Source organism: Leucoraja erinacea, chromosome 28 (genome assembly GCF_028641065.1).
Source record: "Leucoraja erinacea ecotype New England chromosome 28, Leri_hhj_1, whole genome shotgun sequence".
NCBI classification, from domain to species: Eukaryota; Metazoa; Chordata; class Chondrichthyes; order Rajiformes; family Rajidae; genus Leucoraja; species Leucoraja erinaceus.
The window spans coordinates 10,168,172-10,194,286 of record NC_073404.1 but is presented as its reverse complement, the minus strand read 5'-3'; the positions used below and the strand labels follow the sequence as shown (position 1 = coordinate 10,194,286).

General features: G+C 41.3%; 1 protein-coding gene across 2 annotated transcripts in view; it reads right to left on the bottom strand.

The window, feature by feature from the left end:
- LOC129710580 (ribosomal protein S6 kinase beta-1-like) overlaps positions 1–25,823 on the bottom strand; it is a 63,891-nt gene extending 38,068 nt beyond the window's left edge. For both annotated transcript variants that reach the window (XM_055657692.1, XM_055657693.1), the window contains exons 1-4: positions 25,647–25,823; positions 11,868–11,914; positions 11,049–11,169; positions 6,570–6,638 (exon numbers count right to left, since the gene is read on the bottom strand). In XM_055657692.1, coding sequence (XP_055513667.1) covers positions 6,570–6,638; positions 11,049–11,169; positions 11,868–11,914; positions 25,647–25,754 — 345 coding nt within the window. In that variant the 5' untranslated portion in view covers positions 25,755–25,823. The remainder of the gene's footprint in view (positions 1–6,569; positions 6,639–11,048; positions 11,170–11,867; positions 11,915–25,646) is intronic.
- Between the last annotated feature and the right edge of the window lie 292 nt (positions 25,824–26,115).

Below are 26,115 nucleotides of genomic sequence, written 5' to 3'. Positions count from 1 at the left end.
GATGATAATAGGACCTATTAGGGGATATGTGAGGAGTAGGTGAAACCCAAAGGGAAGTAGGGGTGAGAGAGGATCAATGGGTGAAATGTTGATGGAAACATGAAGGGGAGAGGGACCGAAAGGGATAATAAAGAGCTGGGCGAGAGTGGGACCATGATACAGCCAGTAGAGTTGCCCAGGTTCGATCCCGACCCACTGTGTTGAGTTTGCACATTCTCCGTGACCACCTGAGTTTCCTCTGGGTGCTCTGGTTTCCGCTCATATCCAAAAGATGTTTGTGTTTATAGGTTATATGGCCTCTGCAAAATTTCCCTTTTTGTACAGGGAGTGGATGAGAAAGTGGAATAACATAGAATTAGCGTGCACAGGTGATCAATGATCTGTTTTCCTGCCGTATGACTAAAACCAAAAACAAATATGGAAAGTGTTTAAGAAGGAACTGCAGATGCTGGAAAATCGAAGGTACACAAAAAAGCTGAAGAAACTCAGCGGGTGAAGCAGCATCTATGGAGCTCCATAGATGCTGCTGCACCCGCTGAGTTTCTCCAGCTTTTTTGTGTACCTTCGATTTTCCAGCATCTGCAGTTCCTTCTTAAACACTTTCCATATTTGTTTTTGGTTTTAGTCATACGGCAGGAAAACAGATCATTGATCACCTGTGCACGCTAATTCTATGTTATTCCACTTTCTCATCCACTCCCTGTACAAAAAGGGAAATTACATTGAAAATTTAACCTCAAAACAGTTTAAATAGTTCTCTAGGTAAGTTATGTAGATGGTGATAGGATGTTATAACTGGACAGGGGTCAAATGAGTGGTTCAAATGATAACAAGAGTTCACTGTCCAGCTGTATATATATCCAATAAATTGGAAGTATTTTCTAAGTGGTAAGAATCTAAGAACTTTGCAGGTTCAACGAAATTTGGGATTACAGCTCCTTAAAGATCTCTTTGCTTTATAGTAGGTTTAGTAAGAGATTCACCAGAATGGCACATGGGCTTTAAAGCATTACACCATGAGAACAATTGGTTACATTCGGTTTGTGTTCCCTTCAGCAGCTGAGATTATTGATATTGTAAAGTGCATTTGACAGTGACTATAATCTACTTTCATTGCTGGGTAAATCTAACGGGTATAATTGATCTTAACGTAAGGAAATTTGGCAATTAAATCAAATGTTAGGGAAAAGGCTCCCAAAAGTCTGTAAGAATTTATGTTTGTGACTGAGATGAGAGTATTTTTATTATGTCCAGGAATTGGAATGCGCCAATTAAGAGTCAAGTCGAGAGTGTTTTACATATATCCCAGATAGGACATAAATTCTTAATGCTGCAGCACAACAGAATATGTAACATAGTACATAACGGGAAAATGGTTCAGTGTTATACACATGCAAACATACCCAAATAAAATTGGCAATAATATAATAGTCTGTTGTAGTTCAGAGCTTATTTGTTGTCGTGTTTAATAGCCTGATGGCTGTAGGGAAGAAGCTGTTCCTGAACCTGGACATTACAGTTTTCAGGCTCCTGTACCTTCTTCCCGATGGCAATGGTGAAATGAGTGTGTGGTCAGGATGGGTCTTTGATGATGTTGGCTGCCTTTTTGAGGCAGCGTCTTCGTAGATGTATCGATATGGGACAGGAATTAACTGGAATGTCACAACTTTTTGCAACTGGGGAGTTGCCGAACAGGCCATGATGCAACCACTGATGCTCTCCACTGGAAACCTGTAGAAGTTCAAGAGAATCCTCTTTGATATACTGAATCTCTGTAATCTCTGCTAGAGTCGCTGATTCTTTATTATGCTAGTGTTGTCCAGGAAAGATCTTGGCATGCACGCCCAGGAATGTGAAGTTTTTAACCATCCACCATCGTCCCATTGATATAAACAGGTTTGTGGGTCCTCATCCGATGGGCACAATCAATGTTTTACTGAGATGAGAGCCAGGTTTGTGGAGGCATTATTTGGTCAATCGGTCGATCTCACTTCTATACTCTGCATGTGAATGGTTTGTCGGTCAACTTGATGATGAAGTTCGCACTATGTCCGGGCTGGGTTTGTAAAGCCTTGAGGTGCTTCCGTACTGATTGTTTCTGCCAATTCGAACTTGATGTCTGTGGATGAGGAAGTCGAAGGAAATTGCGTAGAGAAAGGCATGCATTGCCAGGAATCAGGAATTGATGGCGAGGGATAAGCTGAAAAGTGTTTTTATTGGAGTTACGGTAGAAATGGTCGTATCACCACAGGTCTCGTGCAAAAAGGCGGAGATGGGTGGGGAGTATTATTGAGAAAATATCTGACCTCAGGACTGAGGGTTGAAAAGGATTCAGTTGTCTGGTTTTAAGAACTCGAGCCACCACAGTGTCCGAGGGTTCACCCACCTCAAGACAGCTCTGTGACTAATACCATCAGGGCGAAGTCCTACCTCCCTATAAAGTGTAGAACGCATTGAAACTATCTTGCCTCACCTTCCCCTACAGCCCTGCCACAGTAGCCTACTTGGGGTGCATTTTATGGAGTAGCTTGCCGAGTACATCATACGATCAGAAGAATGATATGGAAAACGCAAGTGAAGCCACCATGATATCTTATGATTTCGAATTCTATGCCCAATTTTCAGTGCAAGATCGTAAAATAAAAGGGTGTGAAGGAGATCAGTGGAGGTACCAGTGGGCAAGCTTGATATAGTCACAAGGTCCAAATAAAAAGGCCTTGGGCAGAGGGAACATAACACTCTGTTGCTTGCTGCCAGGGGTGCCTAGAGGCTTTGGCTAGGCCCCCCCGGCAGCGGGTGGGTCCAGAAAGGCAGCGCCCAGTGGGGGTTGAGATGGCTGGGGCTCCCCTGCATGTTTAATTAATAAATTGAAAGGAATTCAACAAATAAGCTTTCTGGTGGTACATTTTACATCACAGAAGTTTAGAATTTAGTAGAAAACTAAAAACCTCTGCCCGAAATTTACAATGAAAAGGAATTAAAAAAATTCTGAGGAAAGAGTGCAAGTGCTCTGGCCAATATAAACAGAATATCACCAGAAAAGGAGGGGGTAGCCGCTGCCTCACCCTGTTTGTTCCCGGATGTTGATGGAGGTAGCAAAGGCCCCGCATCTCTCTAACCCCCACTATCATCGCCAGGTCCTACCATTAACAGAAACCTTTTCCCCCCCGCCTCGCATTATTTAGCTTGCCGAGTTCAGCAACAATATTAATTAATTTATTTTCCCCACAAGAGAGGGGGGGTGGGAGGGGATCAAGGCCCCGCAGCCATCTCAGCTGTCCGGGCATCCCGGTCACCCCGCGCTCCCTTTCATGGCCCCGCATCACACCCGCTCACGCTCCGGTTCCCTCCGACAAACGGGCACCGTCACAGCCAAAGATACTAGAGGAAGAGTATGATCTTTGATCACAGCTCGCATGGTGCCGCTGGGCTGATCTCAGCAGCAGCAAAAGAGTGTTATGTTCCCTCTGCCCAAGGCCTCCCGCGTGTCTCCCTTGCTATTGGCTGACCTTGCTGACTACCAACATAAATCACAAGCTTGCCCACTTCCAAACCGGCACCTCCACTGACTCTCCTTCACTCACCCTTTTATTTTACGATCTTGCCAACTAAACTGTGCCAAAATTGGGCACAAAAAATACCAGAATTCTGATTTAAATCGGAAGAATATCATGCCCGATTATAAAAAAAGACAACCTCGGCTGTTGTCCAGCAACCCTCATTGCGTTTTTCATATCATTCTTCATCTCCAGGATGCTATCGTATGAGGTACTCAAATAAGGTAGGCAAATTTACTCAAAGCATACTCCATAAAATCTGATCTGTACCCCAACTCCACTTCGGCTACTGTGGCAGGGCTTGAATGCTATCACCTCCTCAGGAGGCAGCTCAAACGACAGCGAAGCATCGCTCCCTGACGAACTCAATGCGTTCTACGCATGCTTTGATAGGGAGAACACCAATGTGCTTTCCCAAGCCCTCATTCGCCCTGATGGTATTACAGTCACAGAGGCCGACGTCAGACGATCCTTCAGGTGGGTGAACCCTCGGAAAGCACCTGGACCTGATGGTATACCCGGTCGAGTTCTTAAAACCTGTGCAGACCAACTGGCTGGAGTCTTTGTGGACATTTTCAACCTCTCAGTCCTGAGGTCTGAGATTCCCACCTGCTTTAAGAGGACATCAATAATACCAGCGCCCAAGAAGAGTAAGGTGACGTGCCTCAATGACTATCGACCAGTGTCTGTGGTGATGAAGTGTTTTAAGAGGCTGGTTATGGTGCATATCAACTCCTACCTCGACAAGCACCTCGACCCACTGCAGTTCGCCTACCGCCACCACAGGTCAACGGAGGATGCGATCTCACTGGCTCTCCACTCCGCATTGGACCACTTGGACAATAAAAACACTTACGTCAGGCTGTTGTTTATAGACAACTCGCCATTCAATTCCATCATCCCCTCCAAGCTGGTTACCAAGCTCACGAAACTGGGTCTCTACGCATCTGTCTGCAATTGGATCTTCGACTTCCTCATCCACAGACCACAGTCAGTTCGAATTGGCAGAAACAATCAGTACGGAAGCACCTCAAGGCTGCGTGCTCAGCCCCCTGCTTTACTCACTTTATACCCATGACTGTGTAGCCGGACATAGTGCGAACTTCATCATCAAGTTTACCGACAACACCACTGTTGTTGGACGAATCACAGATGGGGATGAGTCAGAGTATAGAAGTGAGATCGACCGATTGACCAAATAATGCCAGCACAACAACCTGGCTCTCAACATCAGTAAAACCAAGGAACTGATTGTGGACATTGGAAGGGGAAGGATGAGGACCCACAAACCTGTTTATATCAATGGGACGATGGTGGAGAGGGTTAAAAACTTCACATTCCTGGGCGTGCATATTTCCGAAGATCTTTCCTGGACCCAGCACACTGATGCAATTATAAAGAATCAGCGACTCTACTTCCTGAGAAGATTACAGAGATTCAGTATATCAAAGAGGATTCTCTTGAACTTCTACAGGTGCACAGTGGAGAGCATACTGACTGGTTGCATCATGGCCTGGTTCGGCAACTTGAACGCCCAGGAGCGGAAAAGACTGCAAAAAGTTGTGACCGCTGTCCAGTCCATCACCGGCTTTAACCTCCCCACCATCGAAGGGATCTATCGAAGACGCTGCCTCAAAAAGGCAGCCAACATCATCAAAGACCCACACCATCCTGGCCACTCACTCATTTCACCATTGCCATCGGGAAGAAGGTACAGGAGCCTGAAAACTGTAACGTCCAGGTTCAGGAACAGCTTCTTCCCTATAGCCATCAGGCTATTAAACACGACAACAAAAAGCTCTGAACTACAACAGACTATTATTATTATTGCACAATATTTGTTTATTTATTGTGTATGTTTGCATGTGTATATAAACACACTGAACTTTTTTTCATTTTCCCGTTATGTACTATGTTTACATATTCTGTTGTGCTGCAGCAAGTAAGAATTTAATTGTCCTATCTGGGATATATGACAATAAAACACTCTCGACTTGACTCTTAATTGGCGCATTCCAATTCCTGGACATAATAAAAATACTCTCATCTCAGTCACAAACATAATTTCTTACAGACTTTTGGGAGCATTTTTCCTAACATTTGATTCAATTGCCAAATTGCCTAACGTTAAGACCAATTATACCCGTTAGATTTACCCAGCAATGAAAGTAGATTATAGTCACTGTCAAATGCACCTTACAATATCAATAATCTCAGGCTTTCTCAAACTGCTGAACTTTGGGAACACAAACCGAATGTAACCAATTGTTCTCATGGTGTAATGCTTTAAAGCCCATGTGCCATTCTGGTGAATCTCTTACTAAACCTACTATAAAGCAAAGAGATCTTTAAGGAGCTGTAATCCCAAATTTCGTTGAACCTGCAAAGTTCTTAGATTCTTACCACTTAGAAAATACTTCCAATTTATTGGATATATATATACAGCTGGACAGTGAACTCTTGTTATCATTTGAACCACTCATTTGACCCCTGTCCAGTTATAACATCCTATCACCATCTACATAACTTACCTAGAGAACTATTTAAACTGTTTTGAGGTTAAATTTTCAATGTAATTTTTCATCCAAAAAGCTCTAAAAATATTCATCGAGTGACTTGTGGCAACACACGTGGACGAACCCACTGATGAAGTGCTCGCGGCGAGTTTACTGCAATTTTTTTTTTTAAGTCAGACTATTTTGGGAAAGGTTATTTTTAGCTAACCTTTATAACAGATTTGTCTCAGGCAGTACTGACGTATAATGTACAGCTTTAATTTGACAAGTCACATATATCGGTCATTTTTGGAAGATAGACTTTGAAACCATTTACAAAAATCCTCATGGTTTAATGCCTGGAACTATTTCTGGATTTAGAGGTAGGTTTTAATCCACATCCCAAATCACCAATTACAGAAACTTGTAAAAAAAACTATAGAGGGAGTAAATAAAATTAGTGATGATTCTGGGCTTAGGACAGAGATAAAAACAGTTGAATGATTATGGACATTACCTTCTTTAGCACTTTCATGGCAAATATCTTTCCAGTATATGCACCCAATACCTTCCTTACTTGGAAAACCTGCAAACCAGAGAAAAAAAAATCTCTTATCTTTCTTTCAAAAAGCACATTTAATCCAGTATAGAATTCCAAGTATCATTACAGCTGTAATTACACTGAGCTTCTGATTTCAGCAGACATGAGCTAAAGCAGACACCATGGAGGGAAAATTATCTATTTCATTTTTTGGTACATTTATATAATTCAAATATAAATAAATTCCAACAAAACATCAAGTTATATCTTAAAATGTGACTCCCCTTTTTTCAAATAGAGAGGCAGAGAGAGAAAGAGAAAGCAGAAAACTATTAACTCCCGGCTTGACATCAGTGACAGATGGAAAATTTAAATCTATTATGAGGGATGTGGTAGCAGAACTCAATTAAAAAGGTGAAATGGACAGTCACGTTTCGGTTCAAGACTCTTGTAAGTAAAAGTTATTGAACTAAATATCAGCTACCCATTACACTCAACAGCTACTTTGACTCGCTCAGTTCCTCAAGCCGATTAGTACCAAGGGAAACAAGTTCTACAGAGAGCGAGTTTTTGGAATTCCTTACCCTAGAGGGCTGTGTAATCTCAGTCATTATGCGGGTTCAAAGCGAGATTATTACGACTTCTGGGTATTATGGTTATCAGGAGTTGAGTATTGATCTGGAGTATGGCACTGAGATAGAAGATCTGCCATGACCTTAATGGATGACAGTGCAGGCTAATAGGAGTAGATGACATGCTCCAATTTCCTATGTCCTTGCTTAATAGCGTTGCTATTAACATGTTCCATCACTCGCTGATGATTGAGAAAGCAGTGGTTCTGCGCTCCTCTGGTATTTAAGTTTCATGTTTAGATGCTTCCTGCTTTTCAAAGGACACTCCAAAAGGCCGTGTGCTCAAGTCAAATTTCCTCTCGTTGAACAAACTGTGATGAGTTTAAATAAACAGAATATTGACTCAATAAGGAATATCCGTTCCTGTTGGTTGGTTAAGGATGGGTGTGCAGATTTTAACCGGAGGTATACTTCTCAGTGCTTCAAAGAAAACATCAGGACCACTATTTGTGTTGAAAAGTGGCCATTATATACAGCCAAGCAGGTCCGAATATGAAGGCAATGAAACACTCAAAAAACCATGCCCATTCTGCCCATGATCACTACAACGGGCAAGAACCTCTTTTCGCAATGAACCAAATGAAAACCACATTAAGCATCTGGGAAATAGGAGAAAGCAATGTGTCACCTCAATCCTAGTCTCACATTCAACAAAATGAAGCACTCATGTAATTTTCCTTCCCAATTCTCATAACCCTCGATTCTTCTGCACGGCCAAAAATGTATTTCAAACTTGAATATATTTAATGATAGAATTCTGAACACTCTAAAGAAATTTCATATGAACTCCCCATTCTGGCTTTAGCTTTGAATCCTAGACAACCCCAGTGCATTTGTCCTATCAAATCTCTTCCTTCTTCTAAACACCAGACTAGAAGCTCATTGTTCATTGTTTCCTCATAGGTCACCATCATCTTCCATATTAAGTAAGCAAGTCCTTGTTGCAATGCATCTTGGGATAACTGTCTTTATAAGGAGGTTCACAACTGTATCTCTTGCGCTGTCTTGCTTTACTTCTTTACTTTAATTTGCTTGCAATAAACTGTGGCGGCACCTGGTGGCACAATGAACCATCGGCTCTAGGTGGCTGCGTCTTGGTGTGGGAGGCGCTAGTCACGGGGTCAGTACCCGAGTTGGTATTTACGGCCGGGCAACGCCCGTGACCTTGGAGGAGTAGGGAGCTGTATTGGAGAGAATAAACACGTCTAGTGCACGCAACTCATGTGCGATTAGTTTTTGGCTGGACTCCTTCGCGTCCCCGCCAAAAAGCACCTAATTTTCTATTTACCTTCTCAATTACTTCATGTCACATAATACTTCTATTCTGTTATTTCTGCTGCCACTTTGAATCTTAAAATGGCAAACTATCAAATCTAGAGGATCTGGCAGTCCTTCGTTCACCTACTCTTTTTCTCTAGTAAACATCATTGTTTTAAGTTCCTTGCTCTTCTCCCCCTTGCTTATACATTAATAACTTTTTGGTAAAGTTGGTACCTGCCTGCTGAAGATCCAAAAGATATTTAATGCTCCTGCCACTTCATTATATTATTTTCAATGTCTCAACTTTAGAAAGTGCAAGGATACACTGAAATCTTGAATGGGCACTGCTCACTCTAGTAGGAAAGATGCAAAATACTCAAAGGACCTACTGTGCGCTCTTGTTACAATACATAACTCTGCTTCCCCAAGTGCTCAAAGTCCATAGATATTCACACTATGCCTTCCAATTTCTGGATGGTCATGTTTGAAATCTGCAGTTGTATCAAATTCATTTTTTGTACAAAAAACCAGTTGAAGTCCAACAGACCATGATTGTGCCTCCTCAGAGTAAGTCAACTCATTACCCACAAAGATTTGCAAAACATTCCACTAATATCTCTCGCGAGAATCACTAACCTTGGCGAAAAACGATACCACAAGGCAAGAGCAAAGATGCATATATTTTCTGATACAGGATCCAAACGATACATCAACTTAGTTTAGACTTGTTATTATATGTTTGGGAACGGAGATATCACTCTCAGCCATAATATTTGCATCTCAAAATTGCATTTTCCTTTGCCACATGCAAGGTTACTTAGTCCTTGTTATTACCAAAGATTTTTAACAGACACTAGCTGTAATCCAAGGACACCGTGGACCAAACTGGTCCCCATAATGTACCCCACAAATTGACAACAACTCCAATGACAAAGGATATGGAGTATAGAATAGGGAAGAATCAGGGTGCAGTATTTTTATTGCACAATTCTCTTTAAAGTTTTAGAATTCATGCCAGAAAATTTTCCACTCGTGTTGTGATCTTTTCAGATGAAATAGCCCCCAATTTAATGATGCGCCTGTTTGGTTTCTCATTACATCCATTAATGAAACATCTATTAAAAAAATATACAGCATTTATTCAGGAAAGATGAGAGTTCAGGATGAATGTTAAATCTTCTAATTGAGAAATGTGCATATCTCTGCCACGAAAAGTCAGGTTAAACTTAAAAAAAACAAGGCTGGGAATGTTTGTCAAGTCAGGCAACACGTGTAGAAAGAAAAACAAAGTTAATGCCTCAGGTCAATGCTATTTAATCAAAAGTGTTAAATTAAATATATTAAATTGTGAAAGGGCAGAGAGATCAAAGAATGCCATTAATAGGACAGAGACTAAAAGGCTGAAGGCATTAATAGGGCAGAGACTAAAAGATTCACAATGTTTGATCTACACCAACAAGGCTCAAGGCAGGAGTGCGATGGAATACCTTCCACTTGCATGGATGAGTGAAGCTTAAAGAATACTCAAACAGCTCAATGCCATACATGACATAGCCACCTGCTTTATAGGCACGCCATGAAAACTATTCACTCACTCCAATATTGATGCAAGTAGCAGCGAGGTGCAATGGAGCAACTCATCTAGATTCCTTAGATACAGTGGCGTATCGTGGGGGGGGGCCAGTGGGGCGGTTGCCCCGGACGCAAAATTTTTAGGGGCGCAAAATAATTGTTGAATAAATTTTTTAAATAAAATTAAGAGGCCCGGGGAGCTGTTGGAGCGAGGAGGGGTTACCTGGAGCTGTGAGTATAAAAACAGCGCGGGCCAGGCCGCCGCTGCCGCCCCAGCTCCGAGTTCTGGTCGCTGCTGCCGCTGTCCCAGCCGCCCACTGCCTCCCCCCCCCCCCCCCCCCCCCCCCCCCCCCCCCCCCCCCCCGCCCCTGCCCCCCCCCGCCGTTAATGAGGCGCAAATTTTTAAACTGCCCCGGGTGCTCAAAACCCATCCTACGCCACTGCTTAGATAGCATTTTCTAAACCTGAAATTTGCCCTCCACAATCACTGGGTCAAAATCCTGGAACTTTCTCCCTATTGTTGCTATACCCACATCTCAAGATCTGTAGAGATTAGGATTACCGCCGCCTTCTCAAAGATAATTAAGGGCAGGCAATGAAATGTTGGTTCAGCCTGCGAAACCCACATCCCTCAAATGAAAAAACTCCTGAAACCACACAGAGGTCCATATCCAAACACTAGCCAAATTTATATTAATTTCTAATATCACTTTCTGGTTAATAAATCGATCGAGTCATATCAGGGGAACAAAATATGCGCTGATGGAAAAGGGAAAGAAGGGATCGATGAGCTGAAAAAAGAAATAGCAAATTAAAAAACTAGATAAAGCTGAAAGAAAGGATTAGGCAGAATTGCCTAGCTAAAACAAGAGAGAAGAATAACAATCCATGACTAATGCTACGTTGGAAAAACTAGCCAGGCATAAATCCTTAGTCTGCGTAGACACGTGGATGCGAAGTGAATAGGGGAATCAATTTAGAAGACCCTTACCTTCCCGTAACCACCTTTGCCTAGCACGCGCAGAAGCTCAAAGCACTCCGGTCTTATTTTTTCTGGACCTCTATTCACATTGTTTTCAGAGATTTCAAATTTTTCACAGTGTTCCATATCCCTGTAAAACAGATAAAATTATACTTCTCTTAGTCCACTACAGGAGTTAAAAAGTATATTAAGACCTTGGAACAAGGAGAAAAAGATCCTTTAAATGTACAAATACACAGATGTTTCTTTATCTTGAAGATTAACCACCCTTTTCAGTTTCTTTCTTCCTTTAACCATCACTCTTGCACAGTTGCTGAGGCCACATTAGATTGCCATACAATGAAATCGCTCAGTGAGTGATAGCAGGCTGCGACAGATGCCCCAGTTGAGCTCAAATGGCTCTGTACTTAAAGACAACAGACACATGTGTTTATCAGCAGCCAACAAGGATCCGACAATCCTCCCAAATAAATCCCCAGCCCAGAATATCCCAGCTGTCCCATTTCAGGCCAACGTTTGCACCTGTGGTTTGGAATTGATCCAAAGGCTTCAAGAGAGAGGGGGAATTAGAAAACATCAAGAGTCTTCCAATGTTGTTAATACTAATGATTGGCACAGTTAACATAGAACAGAACAGCACAGGAACAGGCCCTTTGGCTAACAATATCCATGTTGAACATGATGCCAAGTTAATTTAATCTTCACTACCTGCATGTGATCTATAGCCCTACTCAATAGATTGCTCAATACATTCACCTTCGCTCAATACATTAACTTTTGTTTCAGAAATTTCGAGCAGTATTAATTAAAAACTATTCATCAACTCACAGTTCAAATGGAACCCCATGCTCCATGCAGTCACTGTACTGTAGTACCTGGAAAGCAAGAAATACATTAGTACATTCACAACGTAAATAGACTTCTTCGTTATACAGTTTCTCCAATTTACCAAATTGTAAACTACTATGAATTGAATTGACTGCCTAATTAACATATAGCAAACATGACCCATCTTTAGCAGTGACTTGGTTATCATGCTTCAGGTATTTACAAATCCTGGTTTTGATTCACCACAACATCTTCCACACATCACCCAGCCAGTTGATTTTTTTATTTTAATTGATCACTTGCTCCACAAATATTTATCAGTGTGACCATTAAAGCAGGATCTCATAAGATTTCTTTTCTCAATGTGCCATTAATTATGTTGCAACAAATCTCTGCACTATTTTGCTTCCAGCAGATTTTGAATCACATCATTGTCCATAACATTCAAATATTATGAACAATAATTTATACCCCAGAATCTTTAAAGTAGACTGCCTAAAACTCTCTGGATTCAAACAAACATTGCAAATTCCTCATTAAAAGATAGATACTCTTTAGTGACACAAGATAGTGGTGAGATGGGATTTGGTGAGTTGGGGGGTGGAATGGGAGACCCGCAAAAGGGAAGGCTGGGTGATGGCCCGATGAAGGTGTTGCAGAGGAAAGGAACTGGGCAATGACCGTGCGGAAGTGTTGAGTGGAAAGAAAGATGTATTTTTTGGTCTTGCTGCAATTTTCCTTTTGCAACAGTATTGACTTCCTCTCCAAGGAGATTAATCAGGTTAATTCTTGGTTTGCCAGCAGGTAGCCACCAATAGCTCCATTCATTAATGGGATTCTGTGCCAGTTGGTCCGACTGTTTATTTGGGTGTAATCCTGCTAGATTAATTTACTAGTCATGGCTTCAATTTAAATCTTGTCTTTCCTAGTTTTGGTGAAACGCTTTTCATTTTATCCGTCAACATGCAATATACAATTACAATTTTAACTGCTAATCTAGAATAAAACCATGATACACTGCCCTACATTCTTTACACTGAATTCATTATGAATTGCTTAACAACCTTCATAAACCAAGTTTAAAATAATTCTGTAAACAGAATCAGCAATCCTCAAGTACAAATATAGATGTACAAACTAGGATTTACCTCACTGTGCAACAATGCTTTATATCAGTTCTAACATTTGTTAACTTGCTATTGGCATAGTTATTGTCCTCAGGTCACTGGGTACCTCATTCTGCAACAATACTCACATTAATTATACAAGTAGTTCGCTCTGCCTACTTTTACTGTTATCAGGTCAAAAGAGTCAAAGTCAGGATTACAAAGGTACGATCATCAATTAAGCCAAATTCATTTTTTTTTGCCAAGAATTCAAGATTTGTACCACTGTTGCAGGAATTGGATTATTTGCTGCTTTTAATAAAGTCAGCAGCTACGCTGTAGGAAATGACAGTAGGGAAAGGCATTTTCTGTTTCCCCATTCTGTGGAAGGACTAGAACAGACCAAGCATTTAATCATCTCAAAGTATTTGGGTTTAATTCTCCTTCCCATTCCCACACAGACCTCCATGGTCAGAGTGAGGCTAAATGCAAATTGGAGGAACAGCATCTCATATTTCGCTTGGGCAGCTAACAGCTCAGTGGTATGAATATTGATTTCTCTAACCAGGTAGCCCCGGCATTCCCTCTCTCTCTATCCCTGCCCCACCCAAGTCACACTAACTTCTCATCTTCACCCTACAAACAGCCAACAATGGCCTGTCTCCTTTATCATCGTGACTTTTTAGCATATCTTTCATTCATTGTTCTTTATCTCTCTACATCAACGTCTATATCTCTCGTTTCCCTTATCCCAAACCAGTTTGAAGAAGGGTCTCGACCCGAAATATCACCCTTTCCTTCTCTCCAGAGATGCTACCTATCCCGCTGAGGTACTTCAGCTTTTGTGTTTATCTTCGATTTAAACCAGCAACTGCTGTTCCTTCCTACACAATATTTTCCAATGATGGCTACCCCCGCCTTCACTACAATTAGTTTTATTAATTCACTGTATCAACCTTGATGACATATTTTTAATGTTTGAATTTAGGAACGAAGTGAACGCCTGGTCCCTTGCTTATTCATCTGTGAATGAACATTAGGTTAGTGCAGCAGCAAACTTCGCTACAATAAACTCATTCCAAAACTCACCATCTTTGTACATTGACTGAAAGAGTCTTACGCTGTTATAGCCTTCAATTTTTAATACAATATACTTCCCAACTGAATTCAGATCCCCTCCCTTAGTCTGTCTTCGTGCTTGTGCTCTCACATTATTTTACTACTTATTTATTTGTCCTCATAAATCTCCACTACCCATTTTCTTCTTTTTGTATATTGCTGTTAACAATAACGTTATTGACCATCGTTAACCATCTACAAACTCTTGTTCTGGCAAAGTACTGGTAACATGAAGAGCAGGCACTTTCTGTAACAGTACAGTATGAACTTTTTTTTTAACAGAATCTATGCTGCAATGTCTACTCTTCAGGCATTATATCCTACTTCATCCATAGATCAGCTCCAAATTTTAAAACCTATATCACCTATAACCAAAGTACATTGCCATTTTCTAAATATCCCATTATTGAAATTCTACTTTTGAAATGAACTTTTCCAACATCATTCGAGTCTGCATTTTGAGGACATTTTCTCATCCACAAGTCCAGTGGCCAAACATTCTACCATCTTGCACTTACATTCAATTAACACTGACAGCTTAACAATGAGATTTCTTTAAACGACAAAACTCTGACTGATAACAGCTTACTTTATCCTTCCACGTGAATAAATGCAGGTTAGAAATGGTCAAGATAAATTATGTTGTTAATTAAAACACATCCTAATCACCTCATCACCTTATACACCCCCGCTGCCTGATTGCCACAAATTTAAACCAGAATAACACTTCTACATCCATCAGAATTCACACATTTATACTTGTGACTATCGAACCTTGGTTTAAACCAGAGGTGTGGCACATTGCAATGTTCAATCAAGTTGAGATGCGAGCAAAAAAAATTAAAATAATTCCAGATATATTACCCTGCAAGTTCATTTTTCTCCTCCATCTGTGAAGGCTGCCTCTTTAGCCTTCATAAACCAGCCAAATTAAATTCTACCACCAAATTCCTCCAAAAGAAAAAAAGACAGATGCTGCAAGTCTGACTTTAAAACAGATAATGATGGAAATACTTCTCAGGTCAAACATGTGGGGAGAGAGAAAGAGAAGAGACACACACACGCACGCACATCTGTTAATATTTCAGGTTGATGGCCTTTCATCAGAAGCCAAATCCATTCACTTGCCACTGCCCCCTTACTAGTCCTCCTTCCCTCACTTGTATTCAGAACATTGAACAGTGCAGCACAGGAACATGCGTTACATCTCACCGGTGCCGTGCATGCACCAACCATGATAGAAACATAGAAACATAGAAATTAGGTGCAGGAGTAGGCCATTCGGCCCTTCGAGTCTGCACCGCCATTCAATATGATCATTTACATTTACAAGATGATGTAAATGTAATTAATTCCACTCTCTGCATGTGGCCCTCAACCCTCCATTCCCTGCCTGTTCATGCGACAGTCTAAGCTCATACATTGCCCCAATCTCACCAACGCTGCGCATTTACTTTCCACTCCTGTTCTCTATCTTCCATTGTCTAGAAGGACAAAGACAACCGGGGCAGAGAACTCCCCCTTCCAAGGTACAAATTTCACACCATCTTGAATGACAAACATAATGCTGTTCCTTTAACACCGTTCAGTCAAAAATGTCTAATGCAACAAGACGACCACAACTGTTTGCAACTCAACACCAATCTCCAGAAGGAAGTTATGGAAGGTCGATATTATTTAAGGGTATGAACACTGGTTTTGTCAGCAAGGCCCTCGTGCCAAGAGTGCAAATAACAGTATTCACCAGGGTTCCTCAACTAATGCCCATTTAATTTGTTAAGTGTTTTGATGGCTAAACGGCTCTCCTGTAATCTCATCCTAGCAAGAGCTCAGATTCAGAAGTGAGTTTTAGAATTGAGCAAACCAATTGGCAAAACATGAGAAACAAAGAATTATCGATTAATATAGAAACTTCTGACTGACATGCTGCATTCACGTTAATGGTGAATACAAGTTGTTGAATTGGCCATTATAGATTGCAACTCGTATTGCAAACTTAAAAAATTGTAGCTGCCAAAGTAATTTATACAACAGGTTAATTAAAGTTCTAATTATTTGCTACCTTGCACTATGAAATACTCATGCAGACCTTGCAATGGGTAGACTACTACAATTAGAATCAACATATCCTGTACGAGCCTAACTTCTGTTTAATCTGCTTGCAACCTGGAATTGAGGGAGGGTGAAGCCTATAACAAATGTTTGAACCTTTCATAAGATTATCCATCCCTCTACATTCTGCAGTTTACTTCTAATAAATCGTTGAGGAGTCTTTTTTTTAACGAGTGGATTTTACAGTGTACCATAGCACGGTTTATCACAACACATATATATTTCAACCCAGATGATATGCTTCAGGTCTTTCTGCAGTGAAATAATCATATTTCATCCTCCTAATCTGAGATGTAGAGCTTTGGTTACAGCAGGCATGCCATTGGGTTCTGAAGCTAATTTTGAAAATTGATTGATTGATTGATTGATTGATTAAATGACGCAGTCTAGAAACTGCCATTTCAGCCCACCAAGTGGAATATAGAAAGTGGAATAACATAGAACGAGTATGAACGGGTGACCATCAATCACCCGTTCATACTCGTTCTATGTTATTCCACTTTCACACCCACACCCTATATTCAAGGGGAAATTTACAGAGGCCAATTAACCCACAAACCTGCATGTTTTTGGGATGAGGGAAGAAATAATAATAATAATAATACTTCATTGTCATTGTAAATACATACAACAAAATTTCAGGCGCACTGCCCGAGCGGAGCTCCAACGTATCAGATAAATAATAACGACAATGGAAACAACAAACGGCAAGAAAAACGTCAAGTCAAGTCAGAATGGGCAATATTTCACATGTAGCAGTACAACATATTGGCTATGGGGAGTGTGTGTTCAGTGCAGAGTTCAGAGTGGTGATGGCCTTGGGCAGAAACTGTTTGTTAATCTTGTGGTGTGTGATTTGATGGACCTGTAACGCTTTCCTGGGGGCAGAAGGGCAAACAAGTGATGTGCGGGATGAGACGAGTCCTTTAGTATGCGTGATGCCTTCTGCAGGCAACGAGAGCTATAGATCTCTTCCAGGGCAGGCAGATATGTGTTGGTGATCTTCTGGGCTGTATTGATGACTCTCTGCACCCAGAAACCGGAGAACCCAGATGAAACCCACACGGTTACAGGGAGAACGTGCAAACTCTACACACAGATCTGAGGTCATGATTTTACCCGGGTCTCTACCACTGTGAGGCAGTAGCTCTACCAGCTGCACCATCAAGCCAATATCATCATCATCATCAAACTACAGATAATCCCAAGGATGAGGGTCAGTGTTAATGAACTCATGGCAGCAGGTACCCTTATGAACAGAAAAGTCATTATCTCCATGAAAAAGTCAGATAATGTGCTTTTTCATGCTTACCATCTTCCGTGTCATTCATGTTTTGACACGGACAAGGCATTTTTCACTGTGGCAGTCAGCTTCAAATATATGTGCATTTGACATAACAGTCACTTGTTTATGTAGCATCTTTTACACTTTTTAAAAGAGCACTTAATAAAAAGCATCCAGCCACATTTTATTATTATTAATACAGGCGATGGTTGAAGTTGAAGGCAGCAACAGTTATTGCACATCCCTAAATTACCTTGAGAAGATAGTGGGATGATTTAGAGCAGTATTGGCAGTGTTTCCACATGTCTGAGGCCCTCACTAATAGGGGTCACTAACCGAGCTGTGCGGTGTGGAAGGCTGTTTAGCTTTTACATTGCCAACAACGGAGGCATGCGCTTGGGAAAAAAAAGTGTTGCAGATGTTAAGGTGTCAATCAAATGCCTGCGTTGTACTACATGCAGTCAAACTACTTGATTAATAATAATACTCGATAACAATCAGCACGGGAGCACCACAAGGCTGCATGCTCAGCCCTCTGCTTTACTCACTCTATACTCATGACTGTGTAGCCGGACATGGTACAAACTCCATCATCAAGTTCGCCGATGACACCACTGTTGTGAGACGAATCACTGATGAGGACGAGTCAAAGTATAGAAGTGAGATCGACCGATTGACCAAATGGTGCCATAACCTGGTGCCATACAGAGAGTAGGTCGGTATGTCAAAGAGGACTCTCTCAAACTTCTACAGGTGCACAGTAGAGAGCATGCTGACTGGTTGCATCGTGGCTTGGTTCGGCAACTTGAACATCCAGGAGTGGAAATGAATTCAAAAAGTTGTGACCACTGCCCAGTCCATCATCGGCTCTTACCTCCCCACCATTGAAGGGATCTATCGCAGTTGCTGCCTCAAAAAGGCTGCAAACATCATCAAGGATCCACACCATCCTGGCCACGCACTCATCTCTCCGCTACCATCGGGTAGAAGGTACAAGAGCCTGAAATCTGGTACATCCAGGTTCAGGAACAGCTTCTTCCCCACAGCCATCAGGCTATTAAACTCGACAACAACAGACTCTGCATAGTAACAGCCTATTGCACTTTATCTGTTTATTTATGTGTATATTGAACTGAACTGTTCTGTATTTATGCTTACATTTATTCTGTTGTGCTGCAGCAAGCAAGAATTTCATTGTCCTATCTGGGACACATGACAATAAACTCTCTCGACTTGAACTACACACAACCAATAAGATCACTAAGCCATCATATTTCTGACTTGTGCCATTTAGAAGGCAGAAAGTCACCCAGAATATTCCGTTTTCAGGAAAAAACAATTAAATACTTGAAAAGCAAAAAAAACTGCAGAGCTATGGAGAAAGAAGAGATCGTATTCAAACAGATAGCACAGACAAGATAGCCATTTCCTCTGATGTATCATGCTATGATTCTACCCACATTCACCACCTCTCTCCCTGATAACAGTAAATTCGAAATGTTTCTCACATTGAAATCATGCCTTGAACTTTACGCCACCAAGCTTACAATTCCTTCCTCTCATAAGAGCTAAACAGCATTTCCTATCTGCCTCCCAAAATTCCACTGGTGCCCATCTATTGTCCAAAGCTTCAAATCCTGGATTGCCCTACCAAGGGCATATTTACAATTTTTGATCAGCCTTTAGATTACACACCCATTCCGCAAATCCACTACCCATACAACATATATCTCGACAAGACCAATTACAGTATTTCCCAACCCCCCACAATCACTGTATCCAGAAGCAAATGGTTATCAGGTGCTCAAGGATCACAATTACAACCACGTTGTTTCCAAATCAGTCAGCAATCTGACATGGAAATACATTTCCCCTTCAACCTCCAAGGGGCAAGCAGCCACCCTATAAAAAGACAGAAATAGGGGTACAATTTAGCATACAAAAATGCAAGACATAAAACCTGATGAATCTGAGCGAAGCAATATTTTAAAGTCCAAACAAGCGATACGATGAAAAGGAGACTATTAAAAGAAAACTCATGATACAAAGAAAAGCAATCCAGAAATGTTATAATTATAAAATAATCTTGTAGTTAGAAGCAGTGGCAATGAAGATCCCTTGAAAAACAGTAACACTAAGATCAAAATAAGAAAGTGGGAGACTAAATAGTGGGAAATTGAGAGCAAGTTGAATATTAAGGAAATAAATATTAAATTAAGGACCAATGTAGCAATATTAGGTGAAGATAATTAAGATAATGTACACAACAATAACACAGCATAACAAATCCCAAGGACCAGCTGGTTACCATCCCATGGTTTTAATGGAAGGAGATTAGAAGATTGTTGGCGCCCTATTTTCAATCTTCAAAAGTTCTCCCGTTTTGGGGAAGTGATCCTTTCGATTTGAATATCATTCTGCCTTTTAAGAAAAATCAGAAATGGACAAGGAAACAATTGTGGACCAATTAAGTTTACACATGTTGTCAGGCAATTAATTATTGCGTCAATAATTATGGATAGATTGATTGCAGACTCTGAAAAGTTAAATATCAGGGATAGACAACATGGATTTATAAAGATTAGCTTATCCATGACGATGAGCAAGTTTTTTTTTCAGGAACTGAAAGGGATGTCAGCTGTAGGGACCTCCCACCCATTACCCTATTTCCCGGCAATGATGACGTTATTTTTTACCCAAAAATTTACCTGCGTCTTGGACGCTGAAAGTTAGGATGTTAGCTAAGAAAGATAGACTTGGCTTGATGTTGCTGTACTGAGGGGTAGCTAAGTCTATCCCTCATTGCTGGTAGCTGATGGGAAGTGGCTCTTCAAAAATAATGTTATTTTTACTAGATGTAATTTATTTCTGTTACAGCAAGCCTAAAGGCTATATTTTACATTATTTAATAGTATAATGTTCCAAGTGTCAATGGAAGCAATTGCTTGTTAATTTCAGTGATCACCCTTTGGTGAAAATGACACTGCGTTCTTAAGAGATGTTGTCCAATTAAGGCGGGGAGAATACTTGGAAACTTTTCTCCCCCCCCCCCCCCCCCCCCGCTAAGACTCCTTAGCCCTCCCGCCCCAATGTTATGAAAACACACATTATAGCAGAACTATATAGCAGAAAGATTCCAGGATGCAAACCTCCAGGCTCACTGATATGTCACTGTTGAGCCATTATTTTCTTCATCATTAGCTACACTTATTCCAGTTTCAAAAGGAGAAAAGATCTTTACAGAGGGATTCTTTAGAAAATGGCCTTGCCAGCCAATTGTGAAAAAAATTAAAATTAAGCATAAGGTGGCAGAATTGAGTGTAGAGAACTTGAGATGAGAGATAACAATGGGAGAGATCATTATGAGATTTGAACTGAGGTTGAGCATTTTAAACATAGGGAACTGCTTCACCAATTTAGGTCAGCAAAACCCTGAATGGTGAATGAACAGGATGCAGGATATGGCAGGGAGCAGGCATGGGTTTGAATGTCAATGTTCAAAGAAAAGTCACATCTAGAGGCAATAGTGCACAAATACCAGCAACAACAAGCTGAAATGTGGTGAATCTTGTGATGTTAAGAAAACAGGTGGACTTAGTGATTTCATTGATTTATCAACTAGGTATAAAATCTAAACACCACAGTTTCAAACAGTCTGTTCCAGTTTCAGGTATCTGTCAGGGAGAGGCACAATGCAGCCAGTAGGGAACAGAAAATGTAACAGAAAACAAAATGACCTTGATCAGCCCAATATTTGGAAATGTCTGTTCATCCGTACTAGACAATGAGTACACCGTGTTGACATTTTAATTAAAATGGGGGGTCAAAAGTTGTCACTGTACAAATGGAAAGTGCTGGGGCATGTTGCCATATGACAATACTGAGAGACAACATGTAGGTGATAATCAATGGGGTTCAAACATACAGTGCCCTCCATAATGTTTGGGACAAAGACCCGTCATTTATTTATTTGCCTCTGTGCTCCACAATTTGAGATTTGTAATAGATAAAAAAAAATCACATGTGGTTAAAGTACACTTTGTCAGATTTTATTAAAGGCTATTTTTATACATTTTGTTTTCACCACGTAGAAATTACAGCAGTGTTTATACATAGTCCTCCCCATTTCAGGGCACCTTAATGGACACGTGGCTTCACAGGTCTTTGTAATTGCTCAGGTGTGTATAATTGCCTCCTTAATGCAGGTATAAGAGAGCTCTCAGCACCTAGTCTTTCCATCACCTTTGGAAACTTTTATTGTTGTTTATCAACATGAGGACCAAAGTTGTGCCAATGAAAGTCGAAGAAGCCATTATGAGACTGAGAAACAAGAATAAAACTGTTAGAGACATCAGCCAAACCTTAGGCTCAGCAAAGTTAACTGTTTGGAACATAATTAAGAAGAAAGAGAGCACTGGTGAGCTTACTAATCGCAAAGGGACTGCTAGGCCAAGGAAGAACTCCACAACTGATGACAGAATAATTCTCTATAATAAAGAGAAATCCCCAAACACCTGTCTGACAAATCAGAAATACTCTTCAGGAGTCAGGTGTCAAGTCAAGTTTATTTGTCACATACACATACGAGATGTGCAGTGAAATGAAAGTGGCAATGCTGTGGATATGTCAATGACCACTGTCTGCAGAAAACTTCATGAAAAGAAATACAGAGGCTACACTGCAAGAAGCAAACCACTTGTTAGCCGCAAAAATTGGATGGCCAGGTTACAGTTTGCCAAGAAGTACTTTAAAGAGCAACCACAGTTCTGGAAAAAAGGTCTTGTGACGATGATGAGATGAAGATTTACTTACATCAGTGTGATGGCAAGAGCAAAGTTTGGAGGAGAGAAGGAACTGCCCAAGATTCAAAGCAAACCACCTCATCTGTGAAACACGGTGGTAGGGGTGTTATGGCCTTGGCATGTATGGCTGCTGAAGGTACTGGCTTATTTGCCTTCATTGATGTAACTGCTGATGGTAGTAGCATAATGAATTCTGAAATGTAGACACATCCGATCTGCTCAAGTTCAAACAAATGAAGGGGGAGAGGGGGAACTGCAAATGGAGGAACAACTTAACGGGACAGGCAGCATCTGTGAAGGGAATGGACAGGCGACATTTCATGTCAAGATCCTTCTTCTGCTGCCACTTCTGCAGTTGCATTGAAGTATTGCCAGACATCTCATCCAAAGGAAAATACATTTTCCCTGGCAGGGAGCACTTTGTACATTTAACAGAATGACTGGACGGAAAGGGTTAAATTACAATGAAACATAACACAACTGTCATCCAGGGCGTGCACATCACTGAAAGTTCCACGTCCTATCCCACATTTAGCAAGGTGCAGCCCGTAATACCTGGATTGTCAAATAGGATCAACAAATTGAATGGCCTTCTGCATCATAACTGGGTCGTAATCCTGAAACTCAAACACACTGCACTGTGGGAGTACCCTCACCATACACACACAGCAGGGATTCAATAAGGCAGCTTTCCACCTATTCCCTCAAGGGTGATTAGGAATGGGTCATAGTTGCAGTCTCTGCCAGCAAATACCACGCATGAATGAATATCATAAAGCCTTTTTACCTCTTCATTTGGTTACAGCTTATGCAAAGCATTTTCGGAGAATAATTGCTCCCTATGTGAATGGATGGCCCAAAGGATTAGGATGCTATTTTTTATGCTTGGATTTTACTCCTTGGGGGAAAGGTCACCTTCATCACTAACAAACATTCTCAAAAACTAGTACACTATTTAATGTAATTTATCTTGGCAGTAATCAGGATTTGTCAAACTGACGAATGAAAAATGCAATTCTTAAAAATTTTGAATGGAAGTCTTGCAATGAGACCCAGCAATCAAATAAAATGTCCTGGATGTCAATCTCTTCATCAGCTTTCCCATTACTCTGCCACCCTCTCAACCAATATTTACTGGCTCTTTGGATGAAATTACATGCAAGCTAAAGAACGTTTCTTAAAAATGTGTTCCAGCCCACACAGAGAACAGAATAGAATCAGCTGCAATATCAACTCTTGCATAAATAAAATCAAGGAACAAGGCAGTGTCCTGGGACTGGCGCAAATCTAACTTAAAAAAACAAAATTACAAATTACACATGTGCAATAAAAATAGACATTTTAACTATATCTGGTATAAATTTTACAAAATTGATTGCTGGGTACAATATTTATACTAAAAATAATTACAATGCAGCAAATATTCACCCTTGATATTAAAAAGTTAAGCTAAATATCAAGAAACTACCTTTAATTTAAAATCCTTATCCCTTATGAATCTATTGTCAGATCAATTTTTGATTTGAAATTGAAATGTTTGCCAATAGTAAGAGTTTATTTTATTCAAATAAATTGCATAATATTGGAGAAAGCGTCCTTCAACAAGCACCCAAGTCGATATAAATACATCCAGGGTGCCATTCCAGTGTACCACTGATGCTGTAAACTGAATTGATTAAAAATGGCCTTCTTCCACTTTGACCATTATGATTTTGCAGCTATTTCACACGGGCTGTATCAGATGGTAGCACTCTCCTAATGCAAAGAAGGCAAGTCCCACTCTCACTCTTCAGACAAAGTTAAATCTCGGCTTACTTTTCTGCACAGAGTGTCAAACTGCTCGAGGTGCCTTCTTTTAGATAAAGACAATAAAATATCTCAGTAAACGCACTATTTTAAAGAGCAGGGTATCTATTATCCACACGATGGTCAAAATTGATGCCAAAAATCAATAATGATCCAAACCTAATCATTGCTATTTGTGGGGGTTGATAAACAGAAATTACTTCCTAGGTTATATCAACAGCTTCATAAAAAAGCTTTTTTTTTAAATCCCATGCCTCAGCTGTTAGCAGAGCAGGTTTACAGATGCAAAGTTTATCTCTGCACAATTTCTTGCAAAAACCTATGACTGCATCTCTGCCAAGAATGCATTATAATGAACTGCCAGAAGGTGTACAAGAATAGTCAAGGGCAATGGGTTGTTCCTTCTCCCTCGAAAGTACTTGGCACCTACTTAGTACTTAGAAATAGCACAATGAAGATTAAGAAGTCACAAAAGAATCTTGGATGTAAATCATCCCATGTTCATTCTTCCACTGCTAATGTACCATGTCAAACTGCAAGTCACTTGACATGAGCACCACAGATGTTATCAATCAGATAACATTTATACGGGGAGGGAGGGAATTGTCACTTGAACTAGCTTAATTATTTTGTAGGCACCCGAGTTCAGAAAAGAAAATATGCTGTTAAGGCACTGAACTTTAGTGAACCACAAATACTTTTGCTATCAATTCATTTACTTCCATCATGTTTGAATATAATACGTGTGTAAAACAATGCTTTCAACTACTTAGCAGCCAACAATCTCCAACCCGATGACCCGATCCAACCTACTTTGACTTTGACACTGATCGGCAATTTAAAGACCAATCTAAATATCCATGGAGGATCAATTGCTAATGTCGGCCCCTACTGGTACTTTTTTTTTAAGGATTTTTTTTCCTCGAGTGACCAAGGGAAAACACTGGACAGCTGCTGTCAGTGACACCACATGGCGAAGCAAGGACAACTTTATTAGACGTGTTAAATCAAAAAGAGAGTATATGAGGGAAAAGCGAGAAAAAAAACATACCAATACATTAACCTCAAATGAGTTAAAGTCTCTGCAGTTCGGAACAAGCCTTCAAAAGCCGAACAAGTGTGGCTGTAGACATTGCTCTCTCTTTCTTAGTCTTCTCTTATATTACAAACCCCCACGTTGAATTTCTCCGCATTAAGCCAAGTGCACGCATCGGGGCGGTAACGCGCTCCGGGCTCTTTAATCATTGACCGAGCTCCCCGCCTGCACCTGTCCTCCGCCCGCTCCGCCCTCTTCCACCACCAGGCCGATCTGCCACGAACACACGGTCCGTGGGCTTTTGGACCGCACCGGCAGGAGGGGCGAAGAGGGTCTCCGGCTTTACCCAGTCCCCACCAACGACCTCCCCGGGGAACAGGCGCTCCGGGGCCCGCGTCGCTTATTGTTGCCAAGGAGGAACGGGCTCGGCCTCTGGCCTCGGGCCTGCCAGCACAGGCCTCCCACCCGCCTTGGGGAAGCCCCCCCTCAATCCCTCCTTGCCCCGATCTTTACCTCATCCAGCTCCTCGTCCGAGCCGCCTTCATCCTGCTGGTACTCGGGGTCCAGGTCGATGTCGAAGACTCCCGCCATCTCACGCTCTCCGGCTACCCGGCTCCTCATGGGTTCCGCTCACCCACCATCACCGACGCCCGCACATGCGTAGCTTCGCCAGCTCCCCCCGCGTCAGCACGCTCGCTTGCGTCGCGACACGAGGAACGCGAACCACTCCTCCCGCCAGAGCCGCACGGGGGCGCTCGCGATCTCACGACCGGGCGAAGGAAAATCACTCTTTACTGCAGACGCTGACAACCTGAAATAAAAACAGACACACACAATCAGTGGAGAGGGAAGCAGCAAGTTCTAAACACGTGGAACGACAGATGCTGGAATCTTGAGTAAAACACAAAGTGCTGGAGGAATTCAGCGTGTCAGGCAAAATCTGTGGATAAACTTTTTTAGTTTAGTTTAGTTTAGAGCCGGG